Source organism: Dipodomys merriami, unplaced genomic scaffold, assembly GCF_024711535.1.
Source record: "Dipodomys merriami isolate MVZ:Mamm:240054 unplaced genomic scaffold, mDipMer1.0.p SCAF_533, whole genome shotgun sequence".
Taxonomy (NCBI): Eukaryota; Metazoa; Chordata; class Mammalia; order Rodentia; family Heteromyidae; genus Dipodomys; species Dipodomys merriami.
Window position 1 is genome coordinate 524,602 of NW_027206106.1, and position 24,082 is coordinate 548,683.

General features: G+C 58.9%; 1 protein-coding gene across 2 annotated transcripts; it reads left to right on the top strand.

Moving 5' to 3' along the window:
• The first annotated feature begins 456 nt into the window (after positions 1 to 456).
• Positions 457 to 23,043, top strand: LOC138811505 (lymphocyte cytosolic protein 2-like). 2 transcript variants are annotated; one of them, XM_069999207.1, is made up of 21 exons: positions 457 to 693; positions 3,379 to 3,441; positions 4,593 to 4,639; positions 6,008 to 6,073; positions 6,649 to 6,680; positions 7,503 to 7,540; positions 8,739 to 8,934; positions 11,112 to 11,209; positions 12,326 to 12,392; positions 12,490 to 12,573; positions 13,500 to 13,525; positions 13,620 to 13,642; positions 13,831 to 13,914; positions 15,168 to 15,198; positions 16,764 to 16,776; positions 17,217 to 17,346; positions 18,023 to 18,069; positions 19,067 to 19,158; positions 19,967 to 20,044; positions 20,758 to 20,913; positions 22,787 to 23,043. In XM_069999207.1, the coding sequence occupies exons 1-21, from the start codon at positions 616 to 618 to the stop codon at positions 22,907 to 22,909; spliced, it is 1,572 nt and encodes a 523-aa protein (XP_069855308.1). In that variant the 5' UTR covers positions 457 to 615; the 3' UTR covers positions 22,910 to 23,043. The 2 variants fall into 2 exon arrangements, with proteins under 2 accessions (XP_069855308.1, XP_069855309.1); XM_069999208.1 differs by lacking the exon at positions 457 to 693 and adding an exon at positions 2,759 to 2,775.
• The last annotated feature ends 1,039 nt before the right edge of the window (positions 23,044 to 24,082 follow it).

Below are 24,082 nucleotides of genomic sequence, written 5' to 3' on the forward strand. Positions count from 1 at the left end.
GAGGAGTCGGTGAGGCCGGCTGTCCAATCCGGCGCGCCCGACGCCCTCCCTCCCAGGGGACCCTCTCCCCCAGGGGTCAAGGGCACACGCGGGCCTCCTCGGATGGGAGCCGCAGTTGGGGAGGGGGAGGAAGCCGGATGGCAGGGGACAATCAGGCTCCCTTCCCTTGACATTCACTAAGGGGGGAGTGTCTGTCTGTATTTCAGGTCCATCGTCAAAATGAATGGTTAGCTACAAAGCCCTGGCGCACGGGACAGCGAGTGGAGACCGGGCGCCGGGAATCTTCGTGGAAACGTCCTTGAGCTGACCTTGTGAAGAACTGGCTGCCGCTCTGGGACCGTGGGGGAGCCGCCAACCCCATCTTTCTGCGTATTTCAAGCCCCCAGAACTGCGCTTCCTCCTGGTCTTATTTAGAAGCCAGCAGAGGAAGTGGTAAAGGAAACTAGCTACGTCGTTTTCTGAGAAGAGACCATATTTGTGCCTGGGGGAAGCTGCTGCCTCCCGGGCTCTGGCTACCGCAGAGAAGAGGGCGCTCCCGGGGCGCGGGGGGCAGGGCACGGGCTCAGGAGCGCGGGGGGGCCTCTGCTGGCCACCGAGCCTCCCAGGACGGCCACCATGGCCCTGAGGAACGTGCCCTTCCGCTCCGAGGTCCTGGCCTGGGACCCCGACAGCCTGGCTGACTATTTCAGGAAGGTGAGTCCCGCTCTTCCGTGAGTGCTGGGCAGGGGTGCAGACTGGCGTGGGTGCGAGGGTGGGATCCGGACGGGGCATGGGAGGTGTGCCGGGCTCTAATCCTAAATGAAAACGCCCCACCGTCCTGAGAGTTCAGTGCTGTCCTGCAATGCCGGCCCAGCAGGATGACGTGGCCCAGGTCCCCAGCGACCACGGGCAGCCGAGGCAGGATTCGAAGCCGGTCTGGCTCCAGGGTGCGTGCTCTGAGATGTGGAGGAGGTTAGAAGCACCGATGGCAGCCCATGCTGGCAGACTGGACAGGAAGATGGAGTCTGGGGATGGCAGATGGGGCATGGGGGCAGGGCTGGGTGGACATCGGCTCCTGTGGCCTTGGGCTGGGTGGACATGGGCTCCTGTGGCATTGGGGTGAGGTGGGCATCGGCTCCTGTGGCATTGGGGTGGGGTGGGCATCGGCTCCTGTGGCATTGGGGTGGGGTGGGCATCGGCTCCTGTGGCATTGGGGTGGGGTGGGCATCGGCTCAAATGGCATTTAGGCACTCTGAAAGGGGTCCTTCCTTACCAGTGTTTCACTGGGGCCTTGGGGGGGGCCTGGGAAGCAGCCCCGAGAGCTGGGCCTCAGGGGATGGGGATGGAGGCTGAGCTCAGGCATCAGGCCACACTGAGCTGGGCCCAGAGCGCTGTGGTCCACCCTCTGGACAGGACATAAAAGGACTGAGGGTGGGATCGGGGAGGCCGAGGGGAGGCCTGGACACCCCATCACTGCTCCCAACGGAGAACAGGGGCCCCACACCCTTGAGCACAGCTCCTGGCGCCCAGGTGAGTTACACAGACAGCCGGTCAGCAGGGGCGGCAGCCCCCGGAGACCTCCCGCCGGGCTCTGGCTGAGAGGCGCCTCTCCTTGTGCAGCTTGGCGACCTTCCCTCCCGTAGAGTCCTGACTTCTCTGCCCCTCGGCTTCCTCCTCAGCGGATGAGCGCCAGGACCCCCGCGGGGTGGCTGTGATGGGAAGTCAGGGGTGAGGCTTCAGGCTCGGGGAAGCGGGGAAGCGGCCCGGGCGGGCGGGAGCCGCAGGGCGCACCGAGGCTGGGCGCGTCTGCGTGTCTCGCCGGCGTCTGGCCTACAGGCCCGGAAGAGGGAGGCCGTGTGCCGCGTCTTCAACGCCTCCAGCACCTGCAGCGTCCGAGCATCTCTGCACCGGGCAGTAGAGTCCCTGGCTCCCACTCACCTGTTCAAAGCCACACTACGTTCCCCACTCACCGTGTCTCCTCAGGGCAGGGCCTACCCTCTCTGAGCCCCAGACACCCCATCCAAAGCCAGGCCACGGCTCTAGACCAGACGTGTCTCCCCCAGGTCTCCAAGAGGGTCGCCTAGGGTGTTGGATGACAGGGCAGCTTCCAGCCAGGTGTGGCGGTCAGTCGCTCAAGAAACCCAGGTAGGATCACAGTCCAGTGCCTGTCAGGGCAAGAGCAAGATCTGATCTGAAATATAACGGAAGCAAAGAGGACTGGGGGTGTGCCTCATTGGTAGAGTGTGCCTCGCATGCTTGAAGCCCTGCGTTCAGACCCCAGTGCTGCGGATTCAAGACCTAGAGGCCCAGATCTCACTGGACCCCAGCTGAGCACCTAGATCCCACCCACAACACAGTCTGAGGGTTCTATCGGAGCCAGGACTCCAAACCACTGGGATCGGCCGGCTGATGAGGACAGTGGGCAGGAACTAAAGGCGCTTGCTACAGAGCTGAGCCCACACCTCAGAGCTGACCCCCAGCTTTCAACTCTGACCTCCGACTTTCTAAGCGCACAAGGCCACAGCAGTCCTGTTTACACTTCTGCATGTTTGGTGAGAAGAGTTTGATTTGCCTGCCCCGAGAAAGCTGGCTCAAACTCTGAGGACCACATCTGTGGGAGGAGCCCGGAATTTCCAAGGAACAAATCTTTAACCTTTGGCACCCGAACTTAGTGGAATTTCAAATAGGAACGATTGAGGACAAAGTGGATTCAAGACCAAGTGAATCATTCCTGATGATTCCTGGTTGGTTTTGGAAAACAGCGAAGACCTTGCACAGGGTCCCTTCCTTTGATCAGTAAGTAATTCCGTTGTTCCCAAAGGAACAGTCCAGACAGAGTCGCTCAAGTCCTACTCCGCTGCTCCGCGGCCACAACCTCCAGCAGCAAACGGGAAGTCGGGAGCGGCCCTAGCTGCCGGGGCCATGCGCTTCTTCATTTACATTTGGCAGCGCTGGGGTTTGAACCCAGGGCCTCACACTTCTGAGGTTGGCGTCATTCTGCTGAGCCACGCCTCCAGCCACACAATTAGCCATTTCTATCATGGCCGTTGGAACAGCAGCTTTCCGACGAACCTTAAAGTCCGATGTGGAGGGATTAAATAAGAGGACACTGAACCTGAGTGAAGTGTTGAGGTTATTGTTTTAGGGGAGTTTGGAGCAAAAAGTCAGGGTGTCAGACAGATGATGACTGATGGCTTCTGAGCCTTAGGAGCGTCTCCGTGGTCCTTTCTGGAGGAGCAGGCACCAAGGACGTCTCTCTGGAGCGTGGGAACGAGCCGCTTCCCCATGCCGGGCATCCTGTTAGCTGGGCAGGGCCGGCTAGCCCCCACGGCTGCGTGTGAGACAGGCAGACCGTGGCGGGGGCCGGCCTTGCTGACAGCACCCTCCTCCTCTCCACAGCTCAACTACAAGGACTGCGAGAAGGCGGTGAAGAAGTACCACATCGACGGCGCGCGGTTTTTGGTGAGTTCCAGACGGCCGGCCACTTGGACACCAAGGATGCCTGGGAAAAGGATGCCTGGCTGTTTTCCCAGGGGCTGCCGGCCCAGGCGGCCTCCCTCACTGCTGGGGTTCCCCCGCTGGGTGCTTGTTTTCAGCATCCCTGCGTGGCCCTGGGTTCGACGGGTCCGCCAGAGCCCTCGGGCTGTCATCCTCTGATGAAGGAGCCTCCTCAGACCCTCCCCAGGTACCACGTACACTCTAAGGTCCGAGTGTGCGGAGGAACGTGATTACAGTTGCATGTGCAACACACACACACACACACACACACAGCCAGATGCCATGACTCACGCCTGTAATCTTAGCTACTCCTAAGACTAAGACTGAGATCTGGAGGCTGGTTCCGGGTCAGCCAGGGTGCCCAAGAGAGAGAGAGACAGACAGACAGTCAGACAGACAGATGGATGAAGGAGGGGGGAGGTGGGAGGGAAGAACAGGGAGGGAGTAGGAAAGTTTGGAGGCTTGGCCATGGTCCCTTCTCTCAGGACTCTGCCTGACTCCCCGTCCCTTCCTCAGTGGTAGGAAGAGGGCAGGGTTAGCAACGGCTGTTAAGAGCTGGGTCAGATGAATCCAGTGGGCACCTCAAGGTGGCCAGCCGGTCCCTGCTGAAGGGCCCAGACCCTGCGGCTTCTCCCTGGAAGGCCTGGGTGCCCTGGATCTCGGAGTCCAGTAGGAGAAGGCCCCACACACGGTCAGATTCAGTTCACGAGAGGATTCTGCATGGTTGCAGACCTGGTCCTCACATAGCTGTCCACCCTTCGAAGTGAGATCATTTGTCAACATCCAGAACTCAGAACACGGAGCCCAAGCCCTGGCCCCTTCCGTGCTCAGTCACCACTACCTTCTCCTGCCCCAGCCTCTCTCTGCCCCAGCCCCTCTCTGCCCCAGCCTCTCTCCTGCCCCAGCCCCTCTCCTGCCCCAGCCCCTCTCCTGCCCCAGCCCCTCTCCTGCCCCAGCCCCTCTCCTGTCCTGCCCAGCCTCTCTCCTGTCCTGCCCAGCCCCTCTCCTGTCCTGCCCAGCCCCTCTCCTGTCCTGCCCCAGCCCCTCTCCTGTCCTGGCTAGACGCCCTCCTGTAGGTTGTAACCTGCCTGCCACCTGTTGTGTTTTCATTTTAGAACCTGACAGAAAATGACATTCAGAAGTTCCCCAAGCTCAGGATGCCGTAAGTTCTCCCTCTGACCCCATGGGAAGAGGGGAAGTCCGGCAGTAAACCGAGTCAGTGGTACATTACGGTCCACATGACACAGGAAAGTAGGAGGAAGGTTAAGGACACAGTCAGGGTACAGGGGGAGGAAAGGGAAGTAAGATTCCTGCAGACATCCGGGTGCTGCTGTGGAAGGTGCCCTGGCGGGGACCTCCCCCCCCCCCCCGTCGATGGCTCGGTGAGGTCTGGTCCAGGGCTTTGTCCTCCACTGGGTGGGGGTCTTCCTCCCCCTAAGGACGTCTTCAGGCTCAGTGAGCCTGCCCAGGAAATACCAAATAACCAGAAAAGTACAGTGCGCCCAGCTCCCAGCAGCCGAGCAAAGTGACCCAGGACACGTTGACAGATCACCCTCGAGCGGGCTCGCTAGCTCTGACACACAGCTGGCTTCCATTGCATGAAAGGAAAACCCTGTGTCTTTAGGTGCGAAGAGGTGATAGGAAAGCCAAGTGTGAAAAATGGCGGAGCCGGAGGTCAGACTTCCTGTCACTCAGTTCTTCACTTGTGAGCTAGAGAGCAATACCAAGTAGCAATACAGCAGCACTTTATATGAGGACGCGGGGAGTACTGTGCGCCCAGTACTGTGCGCTGCTTGTCCCGGCCCCTCTGGGGGTTTGCTGAGAGTCTCGGCTGCCACCAGCACCGCCCAGCCGCCCCCCAGCAGCGGTCCTGAGACCGAGGCACGCAGGGCCCAGCCCTGCGGGGGCCGCCAACCTCCCTTCTCAGCCTGTGGTTTGGCATTTCCTTCCTCACCCAGTTTGAGCCCCAGTGGCTTGCAGCTGGCTGGTAGATACTGGTGCTCATTCCCGGCCCTGGCAGCGCCCGTGTGGGACCCAAAGAGGTGTCTGGACCCTCAGAGCCCAGCCCTGGGTCCCACATGGGGGTGAGGCCAGCACCCCCTTGGGGTGGGGTGGGGGGAAACAGGCACCAGTGGGGAGCAGATAAGCAAACGGGGGTGAGCAGGGAGCAGACAAGAGCACACAGGAAACAGAGAGGACAGCCTAGTCCTCCGGGTTCAGAGGAGAGTCTGGAAGTCCAGTGTCCAGCAGCGGTGCTCAGCCCCAGGAATGACCAGGCAGAGGGCCGCACAGCCTGGCGTCTGGGTCCTTGGGCCTCCGGAGGTGGGAGAGCCACGTGGGCAGGGCCATCGCTGAGGGGCTCTGTGCTTGCCTGTGACCGGGCGGGCGGCAGAGGCTGGGGGCAGTGGGGGGTAGCTGACCCGGGAGCGCCCGCCGGGGCTCACACGGTCAAGGACTCCTCGACCCCGCAGGAAGGAGGAGGGGCCAGGAGGAGGTGGTTGAGCCTCTTCACCCGGCCTTGATCTTGTAGGATACTCAGTAAGTTAAGTCAAGACATCAACAAGAATGAGGAGAGGAGGAGCCTTTTCACACGTAGGTGAGTGGGCCGCGGCCACGGGCCCCGGGGGCCCCCCGTCCCGAGGGGCTTACCAAGGATTCGGGAAGCGGGTGGCCCAGGTCCGACCCTGCCCCAGGGTCGGACACCAGGAGAATGAACGTCCCCTAGAACCAACGGCGGGCTGCCACGTGCTCCCATGAGCCACCAGTGTGGCTTCCAGTATTAGGGGGCCACTGTGCTCTGGTTGCCAGGCAACAAGGGCGCAAGCCATACCTTCTGCTGGGGAGTCCTCTGCCAGAGCGGGGCTGAGGAACGAGCGTGATCTTAAACCAACCTGCCATTGACACAGTACCACTAACTCAGCACCATTAACTTAGTATACTATTAACTTAGTACTATCAACACAGTACCATTAGTAACTCAGTACTATCAACCACCAACTCAGTTCCATTAACTCATACTATTAGCACAGTACCATCAACACAGTGCTACTAACTCAGTATTATCAACTCAGTACCATCAACACAGTACCATCAGCTCAGCACCACTGACAATACAATCCACTAGGTACCATTAACTCAGTACCACTTACACAATGCTCTTTGCCTTGGCAGACCCCAGGTCCAGCGGTTTCCTGAAGAGAGAGGTAAGGTGTCGGGCTGAGAGGTGATTGCTTTAGAAGGCACTGGGTTCCTCAGGTCTTCTGTCTTCTTCCCGAGTCTCCCTGGGCGTCACGCGGATGACCCCACTCGCTTGCCTGCTCTCTCCAGTGAGAGCAGAAGAGACGCATACCTGGGGAGGACCGGGGGGCTGTGGAGAACTTGGAAGGACAGCCAGCCGTGACTGGGCCGGCCTGTGCCTCGGGGACCCCGGGCGGCTTTCCACTGTTCAATGCTGCCTGGCACTGGGTGTGCCCGCCGCGCCCTGTCCAGTTCTGCTGAGGGGAAGCCGGAGTCCAGTCCCCTGCGTGTCTTAAGCACCTGTAGGAGGGAAGATTAAGGAGGCCTCTGCCCTCGGTGGGATGGATCCTGGGTCAGGAGTTCTAGGTCGGCAGCGGCATACGGATGGTCAGTGGTCTGGGTTCCGCTGCGGTGACGAAGCCCCGAGACTGTGCGGTGGTTCAGGTCCTGAGACCCGGTGCGTGGTGCAGAGAGCTCTCATACCACACGTGGCCTGGTATGGCAGTGGCACCGCATGGGAACAGGTGTGAGCGTGGCCAGGGGCTCCGCCAGGATGGCCTCACTTCCTACAACTCGCCTGCACACACGCTGGTCCAGGCCCCGAGACCCACGTCCGTCCTGGAGACCTGGCCGAGTCTCCGCAGAAAGCCACGGATCCACCCCGGCCCCAGAAACAACTCTTGTGCCGTCCGCTCACGCTGTCCTGCCGGTGTGGGGTGGGCTTCCTTCGAGGGACACCACCCGGCCCTTGAAGGTGGGTGCTGACACCCGTGTTTCCCCTCCCACAGAGAGCCAGGAGGAGGAGGATGGCGGCTGGTCGTCTTTCGTGAGTATGGCTGGGCTCCTCCCAGACGCACCCCTCTGGCTCTGTGCTCTTGGGCTGGCGCGGACCCAGGCCTCGAGCTCCCTCGCAAGCACACACGCGTCATTCCCAGTGCTCCGGGTCCCCTGGCCAGCTTCCCCCGCTTTCCTCAGCACCGCCGTTGTTACAGAGAGGAGATCTTTATTACTATAGCAGCGGTGGCCATGAATAGCATCACCCTGGTGCCAGAGCCTCAGACCGTGTTAACTCAGGACTGAGCGCACCTGGGTGGAGGGGGCCACGGGCACAGGGGCCACGTCCATGGGGGTTACATGGGGCCCCGTACATGGGGGTTACACAGGCTCACGTCCATGGGGTTACACGAGGCCATGTCCATGAAGGGTTACACAGGCTCACGTCCATGGAGGGTTACACGGGGTCACGTCCATGAAGGGTTACACAGGCTCACGTCCATGGGGTTACATGGGGCCATGTCCATGAAGGGTTACACAGGCTCACGTCCATGGGGTTACACGAGGCCACGTCCATGGGGTTACACGAGGCCATGTCCATGGGGTTACACGAGGCCATGTCCATGGGGGGTTACATGGGGCCCCGTCCATGGAGGGTTACACGGGGTCACGTCCATGAAGGGTTACACAGGCTCACGTCCATGGGGTTACATGGGGCCATGTCCATGAAGGGTTACACAGGCTCACGTCCATGGGGTTACACGAGGCCACGTCCATGGGGTTACACGAGGCCATGTCCATGGGGTTACACGAGGCCATGTCCATGGGGGGTTACATGGGGCCCCGTCCATGGAGGGTTACACGGGGTCACGTCCATGAAGGGTTACACAGGCTCACGTCCATGGGGTTACACAAGGCCATGTCCATGGGGTTACACAGGTTCACGTCCATGGGGTTACGTGGGGCCACGTCCATGGGGGGTTACACAGGCTCACGTCCATGGGGTTACACAGGCTCACGTCCATGGAGGGTTACACAGGCTCACGTCCATGGGGTTACACGAGGCCACGTCCATGGGGGGTTACACAGGTTCACGTCCATGGGGTTACACAGGGCCACATCCATGGGGCTCACGCAGGTTCATGTCCATGGGGTCACGCGGGCACACGGCCATGGCAGTCACATAGGCTCGCGGCCATGGGGTCACGTGGGGTTGCGGGCCGCCCCTCCAGCCCTGGTCTTGCTGGCAGGAAGATGACTACGAGAGCCCCGACGAGGGCGACGAGGAGGACGGGGACCAGGGCGACTACGAATCCCCGACCGAGGGGGAGGAGGCGCCTGCGGACGAGGCGGACTACGAGCCCCCGCCCTCCCATGACGAGCAGGCCCTGCAGGGCGCCATCCTGCCCGCCCCGCCCCTGGCCAGCTCGGGCTCCATGTACATCGGTGAGCGCCTGGCGGTGCCCGGCCGGCCCGGCCCCGCACCAGCCCCCACTTCCCCTCCTCCATCCCAGCCTTGCCCAGGCCCGCACAGGCCTCCACCCCCCAGCCTCCCCCCCAGCCTCGCCCGGGCCTGCACAGGCCCCCACCCCCCATCTTCCCCCCCAGCCTCGCCTGGGCCCCTCCCCGGCCCCCACCCCCCATCCTCTCCCCCAGCCTCGCCCGGGCCTGCACAGGCCCCCACCCCCCATCCTCCCCCCCAGCCTCACCCAGGCCCGCACAGGCCCCCACCCCCCATCCTCCCCCCCAGCCTCACCCAGGCCCGCACAGGCCCCCACCCCCCATCCTCCATCCCAGCCTCACCCGGGCCTGCACAGGCCCCCACCCCCCATCCTCCCCCCAGCCTTGCCCAGGCCCACACAGGCCCACACCCCCATCCTCCATCCCAGCCTCGCCCAGGCCCGCACCAGCCCCCACCCCCCATCCTCCCCCCCAGCCTCGACCGGGCCCGCACAGGCCCACACTCCCCCCATCCTCCATCCCAGCCTCGCCCAGGCCTGCACAGGCCCCACTCCCCCCATCCTCCCCCCAGCCTCGCCCGGGCCCGCACAGGCCCCCACCCCCCATCCTCCATCCCAGCCTCGCCCAGGCCCGCACAGGCCCCCACCCCCCATCCTCCCCCCCAGCCTCGCCCGGGCCCCTCCCCGGCCCCCACCCCCCATCCTTCCTCCCTCCCCCATCCTCCCTGCCTTCTCCCTCCCTCACCCCTCCCTCTCCCCCATCCTCCCCCCATCCTCCCCGCCTTCTCCCTCCCTCCCCGCCTCCCTCCCCCATGCCTCCCTCTGCCCTCCCCACCAGCCTCCCCCCTCCGCTGGCCCCCCACCCCCTCCATGGTGGGTGCCACATCAGCCCCCTGGAGGACCATGACCGCCGTGGGGCTGGCGGGAGCTGCTGGCCACGGGCTCTTCCTCCTCCTGGTCTTGTCCTGGCCTCTCCCTGCCAGAGGCCGGTCCCCGCCTCAGCGGCCCAGGGTCAGTTCTGAGCACCCCAGGTACTGGACGTCCCCAAGTCCAGAGCAGTCCTGCACGCCATCTGGTCACAGCCAGCTCCTGCTTTAAGGAAGAGATGAGCGAAGCGGGGAGGTGGACCAGGCGGGCAGGAGCACTGACTTGGTGGTGTGCTGGCCTGGATGGTTGTGTGTGTGTGTGTGTGTGTGTCCACGCGCGTGCGCATGCAGGGGTGTGCATGTGTGTACGCGTGTGTGCATGCATGTGTGTACGCGTGTGCGTGCATGTATACGTGCACACGCGCACATGTGTGTACGTGTGTGTGCACGTGTGTGTGCATGCATGTGCGGGTGTGCATGCACATGCGTGTGTGTACTCGTGCTGTGTGCGTACTTGTGCATGTGTGTGTGTGCATGCACATGTGAATGTGTGTGCATGCGTGTGTGCGCGTGTGCATGCATGTGTGTGCGTGTGTGTGCACTTGTGCTGTGTGCGCGTGCGTGTGCACACACGCATGTGTGTGCGCACTCGTGCATGTGTATGTGTGTGCACTCGTGCTGTGTGCGCACTCGTGCATGTGTGTGCGTGTGTGCATGTGCATGTGAATGTGTGTGTGCATGTGTGTGCACACGTGTGCATGAGTGTGCGTGTATATACGCGCGTGTGCGTGCATGTGCGTGTGTGCACTCGTGCTGTGTGTGCACGTGTGTGCGTGTGTGTGTGTGCGTGTGTGTGCGTGTGTGCACTCGTGCTGTGTGTGCACGTGTGTGCGTGCGCATGTGTGTGTGTGTGTGCACGTGCGCGCGTGTGTGTATGTATGTGCGTGTGTATAGAAGCACACACGGGCTCCCTCCTTCCAGCCCTGTGTGAGAGCCCTCCCTGCCATGGCTGAACCCCTGGCCTGCTCTCTGATAATGCCCTCCCGGACACTCGAGAGGCCCTGTGTGCTGTGCACACAGAGTGAGCAAACTCGGTGTGAAGGAAGGGCAGGCCCAGTGTCCCCGCTGGGCTCACGATGGCCGGGCGCGTTCCAGCATGGGTGGGGGGGCGGGGGGAGCTGGGGGTCCCCAGGCACCACAGAGTTGGGCACAGCACCTGTCTTCCGAGACCCGTGACGTTGGCCGGCCGGTGCCGACGCTGGCGCCCTCTCCCAGTGATGTGTTTGTGTTTCTGCAGACCGCCCCCCCGCCGGGAAGGCCCCCCAGCAGCCCCCCGCACTGCCCCAGAGGTCGACAGCCGCCCCCCCTCCGCCTCCCGCCAGCCGGGGTCACATGGTAGGTGCCTCCCGCCCGCCCCGGCCACTTCCTCCCCTGTAGGAAGGGAGCGTGGAGTAGCGCTCCCCAATTCCCATTTGGCAAAAGGCTGGGATGGGGCACCAGGCCCAGTCACCAGTACTTGGTGTGCATCGCGCCACTTCTTGGTATTTTCTTTGCACCGTCAACAATACCAATGCAGAGTGAAAACAACCCCCTCTCCGGTGTTCCTCGTGGTACCATCTTCTCCTACTTGAGATAGATGAAAACCGCAGAGCAAACTCTCGGAGAACCAAACGAAAGCTGACACCTTGGAGCTACTGCCCTCTGGCAGAGAGCGTGGCACCACCTGCTGGCCAGCGCCAACGGCTGGCTGCCGCAGCCCTGGGCAGGCAGAGGGGAGGAGTGAGGGAGAGGCGGGGGTGGGGTGGAGCCGGGCACAGCGCAGGGGACGGCCGCTCTTGCTTGTGCAGCTCTGGCTGAGGGAGGCTCTGAAGCTGAGTGTGTCCACGAAGCCACCTGCTGACACACGGGCAGAGTCCACCCGTCCCTCGGCTGATGTCCACAGAGTGGCCCCCGTGTGCCAAGCACTGTCAAGGGGCCAGAGGAGCGGTGCTTTTGGATTGAGGGATGGGGTGGGGTGATACTAAGTAAATGGACACAGCCATGAGTTGACCAGTCATGCCTGTCTCGGGGAGCGGGGTGGGGGGCGGGGTGGGGACAGAGGACCAGGACCATGGCGGGAGGTGGGGTTGGGCTGGAATAGAATGGGGACAGTCGTGGAGAGAGCAGAGACAGAGGAAGACCCAAGGACAGCCACGCCCCAGAGAGCAGGAGGTGTTCCAAGAAGGGCACGAGGCCCCGAGGTGGCCGTTGAGGGCCGGAGGGTGGGCAGCCCGGCTCGGGCAGGGCCGCGCGGGCCATGGTGTTCTCTTCATGTGACCGGAGTCCTGGGGGGCTCAGCAGGGCGGCCCGGTGCTCAGCGCAGCCCTGCAGACAGAGCGGGAGGAGAGGCTGTGCCGCTGCCCCTGGGGAGCGGAGGTGCCGGTGGGATGCCAGCGCCCGGCTCAGCTAACGCCGCCGGGGCCTGTGGAGGCCCAGCCGTGCTCAAGATCATTTGGTTCTGCCTTTCTCCAGCCCCTCCCCATGCCCCAGGCCAACCACGAAGAACCTACCCGGGGGCAAAACCACAAGCCGACCAAACGTAAGCTCGGGGCTGCTCCTTCCCTGCCCAGCGGCAGCCTGCCTGTCCCCAGCCGGCTGCTCTCTTCTTTGAAGTGACCCCGCCCTCTTCCCTCCAGTGCCAGCCCCTTCCATAGACAGGAGCACGAAGCCACCCCTGGACCGCTCGCTGGCCCTGCCGGACAGGGAGGCCTTCATGCCAGGTACAACTTGGTGCAGAGTAATCCTGGGCCACCTTTATGACAGAAAGGTGACATCTCTGTTCAACCCTTGAATGGTATCCTGGCCTGAGGCAGTTTGGAAGAATAAACTCCTTTTTTGGAGTGGGAAGAGGGGCTTGAACTCAGGGCCTGGGTGCTGTCCGTGAGCTCTTTTGCTCAAGGCTACAGCTCTACCACTTTGAGCCAGTGTCCCTTCTGGTTTTGGGATGGTTCGTCAGAGATAAGAGTCTCAGGGGGACTTTTCTGTCCAGATTGGCTTTGAACTGAGATCCTCAGATCTCAGCTTCCTGAGTAGCTAGGATGACAGGCGTGAGCCACCAGTGACCAGCTCATCTAGGAATGAACTCTGCTGGTGATGCTTATTTTAACACGAGCCCCTGGCATGTGGAGGGAACGCAGGCAGAGAGGGCAGCGATCCGTCCAGGCGGCAGGAAGTTTCTGAGTGTCGGGGTCAGGGAGTGGAGGAGCAGGAACTGGCCCCCATATCTGCAAGCGCCCCAGTGCTCCCCAATGCGGTGAAAGCCAAATCAGCTCAGACAGCTTAGCCACGCAGAGTTCTCGGCTGCACCTGGATGGCACAGAGCCTGCGTCACCTGCGCTTGGAGAAAAGTAGAGCACACGCACAGGAGAGACACACCAGCGCCCCTCAAGCCCAGTGCACAGCCCACCACCGTTAGCCCCAAGTTCAAAGGTTGCTCAGAAACGGAGTCTCCCCCGCCCTGTAGCACAAGGCTTGCTTCTGGTATGGAGAGGGGCTGCAGTTATGGCCAGTTAGAGATGGACATTCCCAGGGGCGTTGGTCCTCTGAATGCCTTTGAGCTCTGGAGGGGACCTGGCCGAGCCACTCCGGAGGGCCGGGCTCGGGGTCCTCGAGGCCTACGCTCAGACCCCGCTGTCTGTCCTCACAGGGAAGAAGCCAGCATTTGCTGAAAAGGTGAGTGGCTTGCGGGCCTGGGTGGGGGTGGTCTGGGGTGTTTGTCTTGCGTCTTGTCCTTCCCTCACCAGTCCCTCACCTTGCTGTCTTGCAGCCCGCGGCCCTGGCAGGAGGAAGGTAGGTGGTGTGTGTGTGTGTGTGTGTGTGTGTGTGTGTGTGTGTGTGTGTGTGTGTGTGTGTGTGTGTGTGTGTGTGTGTGTGTGTGTGTGTGTGTGTGTGTGTGTGTAACAGGAGGCAGCGGCACTTTCTCTAGAACTCTTCTCCATGGCTCAGTTCATGCTCACACATCTTGTCTCCACCCTCAGGGTGCCCGGGGAGCATCTGCCCAAGATTCAGAAGGTGCCGGAGCGAGCCGTGCCCCTGGCCGGGAAGAAGCCGCCAGTACCCAAGTACCTGTCTCTTGTTCTTAGCTTGCCACTCCATGGCTGGGCATGCCGGCCCCACCCCGGCCTGGCCCCGCATGGGCAGAGGGTCTCTGTGGCTGTGCTTACGGAATGTCCCGGCATCGCAGATTAACTGGGAAGTGCCAGGGTCTCGGAGGAGAGTGGGAGCCTAGCAGGGGTGGGGGGAGGGGGTTCATCTTCATCTGGAAGGGAAGGAGAGGAGAAGAAGGGAGGGGACGAAAGGAGAGGAGAAGGGGAGGAAGGAGAGAGGGAAGAAGGAGGGAATGAGAGGGGAAGAAGGGAAGGAAGAGGAGAGGGTAGAAGGTTGGATTTCGGGACTTCTGGAAGAAGTTGTTGGACTTTTCCTGCATTGCCAGAGCAAAGTCCCAAGGTGCACTGCGTGTGCACTCAGTGCGGAGAGCAGACAGGGCAGGGGAGGAAGATTTGAGGTCAGCGCCAGGGCGCACTTAACGAACCACACACCCACTGTCCATAACTGCAGGCCGCTGCGATCGGCTCCCGTGTCTGTAACTTTGCCAGAAAGTAAAGCAGGCAGGACCACCGTCCTGGGCGCCGGGCAGACTCGCCAGCCGGGAGGGAGACTGCCAGGGACGGTGACCCTGCTTGGCTGGGATGGGGCTCAGAGGAAGACCAGAGCGAGGGAGCGGAGAGCGCCCCAGCCACGGAGCGCAAGGGCATCCCAGTGCAAAACCACCCAGCGGTGCTCAGCCCACACCGTCCGTGCTGGACGAAGCTAGAAGGGGCTCGGCCAACTTTCCTCCTCCCCTCCAATCGCAGGGAGCCGCCGGGGCAGCGCGGAGGCCCTCAGCGCCCCGCTGCCGCCGGCCCGCAGGCGGCTCCGGTGTCAGGGACCACGGCCTCAGGCCTCTCCCGGGAGTGACCTTCTCCCCCTGCCTTCTCTCCCACAAAGATGGGGCCACCAGACTGGTCCAAAACACCCACAGCGAGTATTGCCGCAAAGCTCCACTTGCGTGCAGAAACATCTCCTCCATTAAAATTAACAGCGACTAAAGGGGACAGTGGCCACAGGCGAGGGTTTGTGGAGCTCCGCGTACAGAGACGGCAGAGCACACGGGTGGCCCTGCCCCCTTCCCACCACCGTTCCTCCATTCTCAGCCTTCCTGGGGACTCACAGCCTTCTCTCTGGACTTGATTTCTCTGGGTGCAGTTTGGTGACAATACATTCTCAGGCCAGCTCCTGACGCTTGCTTCTTTTTCTCTGCTCCAATTCATTCCAGGCACGGATGGGTACCGGAGAGAAGAGAGAATGTAAGTAGGAAATGTCATGTTGGAAACGCCTGGCCCGGGGGAAGCCGGAGCCGGGGTCTGTGGAGATGAGGACCGTGTCTGTCGTGGTCTTCCTGAGGGTCCATCTCCTGGAGCAAGACGCCATACTGGGGATTGAACCCAGGGCCTGGTGCTTGCTGGGCAAGGGCTGGCGGGACTGGAGCCATGCCCCTAGTCCACGGTGGGTCCTTGAATCCGGGCGCCTTGTGTTGGGGGTCTCAGTGCTCCCCGGACCCCACCACGCTGTTCTAGCTAACTCCTGTTCCTCAGAGAGCCCCCAGGTGGAAGAGCCATTACTCCAAAGGAGTAATTAGCAAGGTGAAGGGAGAGGTTGCGGGGGAGGGGGGTGGGAGGGGGGGCAGGGGTGGGAGGGTAGGGGGTGGAGAGTACCCTGGGGCCAGGCCTCACCCAAGTGGGCCAGGCCTCTGCGTCCACTCTGCACCCAAGGAAGGGGCATAGCATTATTGGATTTGGGATGGAACATTCCGCATCCCAGAAACCACACGGGATCCAGGAGGGGCAGGGCTTGAGCCTCTCTTGCCCTCCTGTGCTTCGCATAAAGAATCATCTTTTCCCTTTCAATGGGAGGGAAACTGAGGCTCAGAAAGGTAAGATACTCTAAGTGTCCCAGGTACTAAAAAGCAATCTGAGTCTGAATCCAGGCCTGAATTCTCCCACACGATGCCATGTGTCGGCCGGACTCCACGGCTGTGGGGCTGGGGGGCCTGACGGAGGCCCGAGGACCAGGGATGCAAAACCTGCCTTAAGCAGCACTTACGGTTGCCAGGCTCGAGAATCAGCTCACATAGCGGGAGTCAGAACACGTAGAGGAAGGCGTTGCTGCGCCCCTGCCCGGACGGCTGCACAGACAACCCCCGGTTGGCCCTTTTGGTCTCCTGGCCAAAGGCCAATGTGCTTCTGAGCCTCACTTCTTCCCTGAGAGGATAAAGAAACAGTCAGTAGGGTGGCCGTGAAAGGAAATCCACGTGGCTGTAGGCCACGTGCACTATAAATAAATGAGAGCTTGCTGCTTTTAAGAGGAGTGGATCTGGCCGGAGAGCCGGACGGAAGGCCGGGCTTCCCAGGAGGGCTGCAGCCCTGTCTGCAAACGTTGGCAGGGCAGGAGCCCTTCCCACCAGCCGGCCTCCACCTGTAAAGCGAGGGCACTACATTGCTAAGGGCTTCCAGGGAACAGAGTGAAATACCGTGTGTGAATCTATGGGCGAAGATTATACACACTGTAAATATTAGGATAACTTTGAGGATCTCAGATGGGAGCATCCTCAGGTTATTGTTTCTATTAGAAAATCATAAACCACTCATCAAGCGCTGAGATGCTTGTGATATACTTATTGTGGTGCACCATAGCTGGGAAACAAAGAGCCAGCCTTGCTTCTGTGATTGAGAAATGTGTTGATCCTTCCAGGAACTGTGTTTGGACAACAAGCTAACATCTTCTCTCTCTCTCTCTCTCTCTCTCTCTCTCTCTCTCTCTCTCTCTCTCTCTCTCTCTCTTCTCTTTCTCTCTCTCTTCTTCCTCTTACCAGGATGAAGATGACGGTAGGTTTACAAAATCTTTCTTACAACTTCTGTCTCATCCTCTTGTTTTCTAGTCAGGCATGTAAATGGAGTCCTTTAGCTGGGAAGTTACAGGACCAGTTAGAGCCATTATACTCACAGACGCACACCTGCATCTATTCTGTCACTGCATAGTGAAATAAAGTGGGATTCTGTGGTTGGTTTAACAAAGAGAATTGTTAGTCATTAGAACAGTGCGGATTTTGGGTGGCAACATTTAAATGCCATGCATGGTTTGATGGAGCTGTTTTGCAGTCTGCATGGCCTCTGAGGTGAAGAGGAATAGAGCTGACAGTGTGGGGTGAATGAGCCAGCTTGGGGATTGGCCTTTCATAGAGCAAACAGCCTGCCAGCAGTCCTGAAGGCTCCCCGGATGCCTGGATTCTGACGATCTTCCCAATCTTTGTCTTCTCCCCTCCCAGTGCATAAGAGACCTCTGCCTCAGCCGGCGCCACTCCCACTGAGTTCCAGCACTTTCCACTCAAGGTCCGCCAAGCCAAGTCCCAAGCCCCCCCTCCCTGCGTCCCACAGCCCCGGACCCTTCAACGAAAGGTGTGTGGCTGTCTCCGGAAGCCATGTGAACTCGGTTAAAGTTACTTTTACACATCGGCTGCAGTTTGAGGGTTCTGAGTTTGGAAACTGGCAGAAGTCCTCTGGGGGGTGATTTCTCTTTGTCGAACAGGACTGGGCGTGCTGCTGCACAGTGACACCCAGGCCCCGACTGTCTGCGTACCACAGGGCAGGGTGCACAAGGGGAAAGAGAGCGAGGCCAGGAGGGGCAGGCAGCTGCAGGAGGACCACATCTCAGATGAGGCCAGCCCTGCGCAAACCTGGCAAGATCCTAACTTGAGGACACAACAGAAATGAGCCCGCGGGGCAGGCTCACGGGGGGAGTGCACGCACGCCTAGCTTGTGTGAGGCCCTCGGTTCTGTACCACAGAAGGTGGGAAGGAGGGAGGGAAGAGGAAGAGAAGAGGGGAGAGAATGAGAAGAAGGGAGGGAACACGGAGCGAAGTTGCTCCCTGTTCCCCCTCCCCCCGCTAGCCCAGAGCACCCACCCATCCGCCCAAACTGGGTGACATTTTTCAAGCATAACCGATAGGTTGAGGCCCCGGGAGGAAACAGCAGACAGGAGATGGTGGCGGGGTCCCTCCCTCCTGGATGCAGTCTGCCAGCGCTGGGGGTTCCGGCCCCAGCCCTACCTAACATCCCGCCCTCCCGCCCACAGCAGCAGCTTCCCGCACAGCGCCTCCCTGCCGTCATACCTCTCCCAAGGTGGGTACCCGGTCCTCCGGGGCTTGCGCTAGCCGCTGCTTCTGCACGGCCGGCCGGTGATGGGTGTGGCCTCTGTGGCTGTGGTGTTCTAGGACCTTCTACGGCCCTATGGCTGTGGTGTTCTTGGTCCTTCTGTGCAGAGCAGATGAACACCCAGAGGCCACATCACCGGAGGGTGGAAAGTAAAGCACACCGAGTACGTTCCTTGAGACTCAAATGAGAGAGCGAGGGAGTGAATGGAGACTGAGGAATGAACGGAACATTCTAGCTAAGGGAATCCTTCCGTGGTATACAGCGGTTCTCACACAGAAACCCACACGCCACCTGACGTCAGCACAATCGAACCTTCCCCGAGAGAAGGAAACGGGGTAAAGAGGGCCTTAAAGAAAGTGGGGTGCACGCGCTCCCCGCACGGCCCTCCCCTCCCCGGCCTTTGTTAGAGGAGCGAGGAGCGCATGGGAAACTCAGCAGACACAGCGGGGGGCCGGCACGGTTTGGAACTGCCGGTCCGTCCAGCTTCCGTGTCTTTTCATGAAGACGAGGAAAACGTAACGATCACCACCACGCACCGCCTCGCAGCGGAGAATGCAGCAGGATGTCTGTGAAAGACCATCTAGAATGTTCTCAGTGACAGGACATTAAAGCAACTGTCACGTGCTCTCAGGTGGATGTCCTCAGCTTCCAGTGCATACAAGCACACCTGGGATACTTACAGTACACAGCAGGCCCAGCTAGGACATCATACACGTGAGGCTCTGTTCTGCAAGCTTCGTGGACATGATTGCACAATAGCTCCTGAGCGCCTTTGGGTTTGGGAACAGGGGAAATGATTTTCAAAGCCCTGTTTTCATGAAATGTTAATTATGGAAACAGCTAGAAGGGCATAGGAGGGTGGGGAGGCGTGTTATGAGAAAAGTAAACTCGAACTCGCAGTACACTAATTAATGCGGTGCACTAATGAAAGCAGTGCATGACTTTCTGCCATGTGTTCCTTAAGGGCTTAGCAACAGACCCCCTCCCCGAGTGGAAGGGAGAAACTTCTCCTTGCCGGTCCCCAGCAAGCCGCAGCCGCTGTCCCCTGGAGCAGAGGTGAGGAGCCACACGGCTTTTACTGTCCCTTGGTTTGGAAAGAGCGAGGCGGTGGCTGAGCTCAGGGTGGGGTCTGGCCTGGCGGGAGTGAGGCTTGGGTCAGGTCCCAGCCCCGCAGACAGACCAACAACAGAGGAGCCAGACTAAAGAAAAGAAGTTCTTTTCCTTGCATGCTCTCCCAGACTCCCAGGGGCAAGTGCGTGCTCTGAGGAAAGCAATGAGAAAAGAATCCCGTTTTTCATCTGCTTCCTAGTCTCTGACCTTAGCCGAGTCTCTGAATTGCTCAATGAGCTGACTGAACGTTTTGCGCGTGGATGGGGTACACAAGCTAAGGAAGTTCCCGTCCCCGGGGTCTCCCGGCCTTGTTCCCGGCCACCTGGGTCAGCAGACTCTGCGGTGCTTACAGACACTCCTGTTTGCCCTGATGATTTTTTTTTGGTGGTCGTGGAGTTGAACTCAGGACCTAGGCACTGTCCCTGAGTCTTTTTGTGCCCAGGGCTAGCGCTCTACCATGCTGAACCATAGCACCGCTTCTGGTTTTCTGGTGGTTAATTTCATGGACTTTCCTGCCCCCGCTGGCTTCACACCGTGATCCTCAGACTCAGGTCTCGGCCTCCTGAGTAGTTAGGGTTACAGGTGTGAGCCACCTGCTTCATTCCAGTGACTCTTTATTCAAGTTTAAGAGCACACATGTGTCAAGCCTCATGGGGCTGCGGTGAACACTGGTGGAAACGACCTCTCGGGGGCTCTCATTTCTCTTAACCCGGGAAGGGCTGAAGTTCTTCATTCTAGAACTTTCCACTTGCAGAATTCCTTAGAGGAAGAGTGGTACGTTTCTTATATCACCCGGCCAGAGGCAGAGGCTGCGCTTAGGAAGATAAACCAGGTATGTGTGGCAGCTTGCTTTTGATGTTCTGCGTGTCCTTGGCGATGGAGGGGGTGTCTGACTGGCCCCTTAATGTGGCATGAGAGGAATAAAGGCAGGCCATCATCGGTCAGTACACTCGGAGGGCTGATCTAACCGGTACGGTGCATTCTCACGCCACAGTGACCTACTGAAGGGAAATGAAAAGCCCAGGACGGGTCGTGGCACCAGTTTTGTGTCAGGAGAGGGGGCAGGACTTGTCTGCTGTTAGGTTTGCTGATGTGTCATCTGCATGACGTGCTGAGTGCAGACACCAGAGCGTTGGAGGGGCGCAAACGGGGTGCATTTGTAGGTAGATGGGCGTCTTCTGCCAGTGGGGGTGGAGAGGAAGGGCTGGAGAATCAACTCACCAGAGTGAGAAGGTGTTCCTTCACCACGGAAGTCATTACTCCTCCCGGCCCTTTACCCACTCAACCACTGATTTCTGTTTTATTAATGCGGAAAAAAGGATGCTTTATTTTTATCAAGAGCCTTGGAGGAGGCCGACTGGGAACTGCCTTTGATCAGATCACTGCCGCCTTTCTTGATAACGATGCGTGCAGAGGTCCCGGGGCTGTCACTCTTGGGGCCGGCGTTGGCTGACCCAGTGGCAGGGTGTGCAGGTTCCCAGGGCTGTGGGCCTGAGTGTTGACTTTCTCCACTGCTTCCTCCATGACACACGTTTGTTCTTTTAGGACGGCACTTTTCTGGTTAGAGACAGCTCTAGAAAAACAGTCACCAACCCCTACGTGCTCATGGTGCTTTACAAAGACAAGGTGTACAATATCCAGATCCGCTACCAGGAGGACAGTCGGGCGTACTTGCTGGGAACTGGCCTCCGAGGGAAAGAGGTGAGGACTCCCAGCTCACATGCCCTGACTTCCCTCCCCCGTCTCCCACGCACCCACACGGCCCACGGCCCACTCCACAGCCTCTGGAGGTTCATGCAGTGTGCATACAACTTCAGAGTCAAGCCCCACTGGTGAAACCCTGTGTTGGTTTGCTGCGGGGAAGTAAAACCAAAAGAGGGACAGTGACTGGTTCTACCACAAGATCCTCCCGCCCTTCCTCCCGCCCTCCCTCCCTCCCTCCCCCCTGGTTTATCTTCCTAAGCACAGCCTCTTCCCTCTTTTAATCTAGGTCTCATATTCCAAACAATCCCACGTGACGTACGTAAGCATGACTGGTGGGTGGCGGGGGTCCCAGGAGGACACAAGGCCTAAGCCTAGGACACAGGAAACAAGGGAGCAGAACGCAGTTCAACAGCAAAGCTAATGTGCTTGACTTGGCAGTGCGAGGCAGGAAGTCCAGGCTGGGCCCACTGTGGGCCTCGAGTGCTGCAGAGGCCCGCCCCACGCCGTATGATGCCGGCGCCGGCACGGAGTCTTCCCTGGCCCTCCTGGTGTGGCACAGTCAGGGAAGGTCATGTCGAATCATGGTGACCTCAAGGCCCAGGTGTGACCCTGTGACTTTGATTTGAGGAGGGGCTTCCTAGGTAGGACTTGGGGCCACTGTCTAGTCCAGGAAGCCGCCATGCAGGGTTTAGAATGGAGTCTAGTATCGCCAGTGTTTCCTCATTCCTGCTCTTACACCTAGAAGCCTAGCTACTCAGGAGGCTGAGATCTGGAGCGTCACCGTTCAGAGCCAGCCCCAACAAAATGCCTGCAATACGCCGTCCCAAAGAGCTAGCTAAAAGCAAGGTCAGAGGCCTGGCTCAGATGGTCGAGTGCAGAGAAGCAAGCTAAGCAAGTGCCAGGCTATGATTTAAAACACTAGTACTGAAAAAAAATAGCATTAAAAGTGTCCAGTTAGATGTTGTCAAACACAAGTCTCTCCTATTTCTGAACTCCTTGCTATAGCTCCAGTGCACTTATAAGGCGTATTTAAAACACCATCTGAGGAAGCTGGAGAACTAGAACTCTTGGCTGTGGTGATCACTAAAATACTCGGGTCATTTCCTATGAAACCCGGAGGTCTGGCTCAGCAAAGACAGCCAAGTTGTGGAAGAAATTCTTGTCTGGCTTAGGCTTATATTCTCATCCTAATCAAGTTATGGGATGGTAGTCAGCATCCATGTGGAAAACCCCTCAGCACTGCCTTTCCCCGGGGAGAGTGACAACTCGGCCCTGTCCCCACTGTGCTGTTTGGAGGGGGGGGGTCGCCTCCAGGATAAGGAACAAGTCACACGTATCCACAGTCCAAATACCTCCGCAGAGGGCTGGTGAGCAGAGCACGCGCACGGTTCTCACTGCAGCCCGAGCAGCAGGCTCTGGTGTAACACACGTCTTGGTACGTGCTTGGTAGATGGAGGTGGCCAAGGAGACCCAGGAGGGCTCTTGGGAAACAACTGGCATGCTGTATAGCACTTCCTGGCAGGGTGAGCAATGGCTGACGCCCTGATTCTTGCTCCTCTCAACTCTACTCCCGGCTGCAGTGAAGAAGGGACACAAAATGGAACCCCAGACGGAAACAAACAGAAGCCTGAGGCGAGGGCATCAGCACTGTTATCCTTTATCTGAAGTTGAAGTGTCTTCTCTCTGTGATTTGTTGGGAATTTCTGTAGCACCGATCACTGAAGACATTTGCCAGACTGGACGTTATTTGCCCCCCACCCCGGTGTTTGTAGCCTGGATAGGGGGTGTCAACCGATGGGAAAAGCAGGCCTAGAGAGGCCTTTGCTCGGGGCTGGTGCCGACTTACGCCTCCCTATTCTCGCTCCTGCAGGACTTCCTCTCTGTGTCACACATCATCGATTACTTCCGGAAGATGCCGCTCCTGCTCATCGATGGCAAGAACCGAGGCTCCAGATACCAGTGCACACTGACACACGCTGCGGGGTACCGCTAGCCAGCCAGCCCTGCAGACAAGCTGTCCTCTAGCCTCGTGATTGGACGAACACTTGGGACTGAAATGACCCTCAACACGTGAACGCAAGAGGTGTCTTATTTTCCATTTCCATAAAATGTTTGAAGACTGCCAAATATCTTATAATTTATTTTTAGTGGTTATACAATGCAAGAAAGGGGTGAACACACCGCAGTCTGATAGAGCATGGTGCATAGTACTGCCTGACAGTACTTCAAAAAACACGGGGTATAGTATTTTTAAAGGTATTTTTGCATACCACTTTCAAAATACAGTTTAATATAGCTGTAGGCATAGTTTGGGGTCTTTAAATGCTGTGACAGTAGTTTTTTGTATCATGTAAAGCTGGTTTTTAAATTTTGTTTTAAATAGGCAAACCTGTGTCATTCATAGGTGATTTTTTTTTTTTTGTCAGTTGTGGGGCTTGAACTCAGGGCCTGGGTACTGTCCATGAGCTTTTTTCACTCAATGATAGTGCTCTACACTTCAAGCTACTTACGGTTTTTTGGTGGCTAATTGGAGAGAAGCGTCTCATGGGGACTTTTGTGCCCGGGCTGGCTTTGAACCAAGACCCTCAGATATCAGGTTCTGAGCAGTTAAGATTTTAAGTGTGAACCACCGGCACCGGTTCACAGGTGAATTATTCTGTTAATTACAAGTTAAAAATTACTAAAACATTTTCTCAGCAGCAGTCATTTAAGAGGCTTCTTTCTTATTTAATCTGTTTAGCTGGAGAAGTTTTCGTGTACTTTTTATGACAAGATAAATGCATACTGGGATAGCTTCCTAGTGTTTTTGGTTTATTTAGTCCATACTATTTTTTGTTTTAAAGCAAAGCCACAAGTACCGAGAAGCCTTGTAAACTGAGGGGCCTCTTTGGTGTCAACTCCCTGGTTTGAGGGCGCTCTCCCCGCCCCCCCCCAGCTCCACTGTGGCACAGGCCCAGAGCTGGGGCCGTGGAAGGCCAAGGGCAGTGCTCCTACTTACACGGCCATCCCTTTCCTCTTATGTACTGCTGTGTCGAGTCCACCGTCTGTGGCCCTGGTGCTTTGGTGGCACAGTACTTCATGAGCGGAGCACAGCAGAGGACTGCTTGCCTTATTAAGATAGCTGAGCAGCACACACAGAGATCGCAAGTGTCCTCCCTCACCTAAC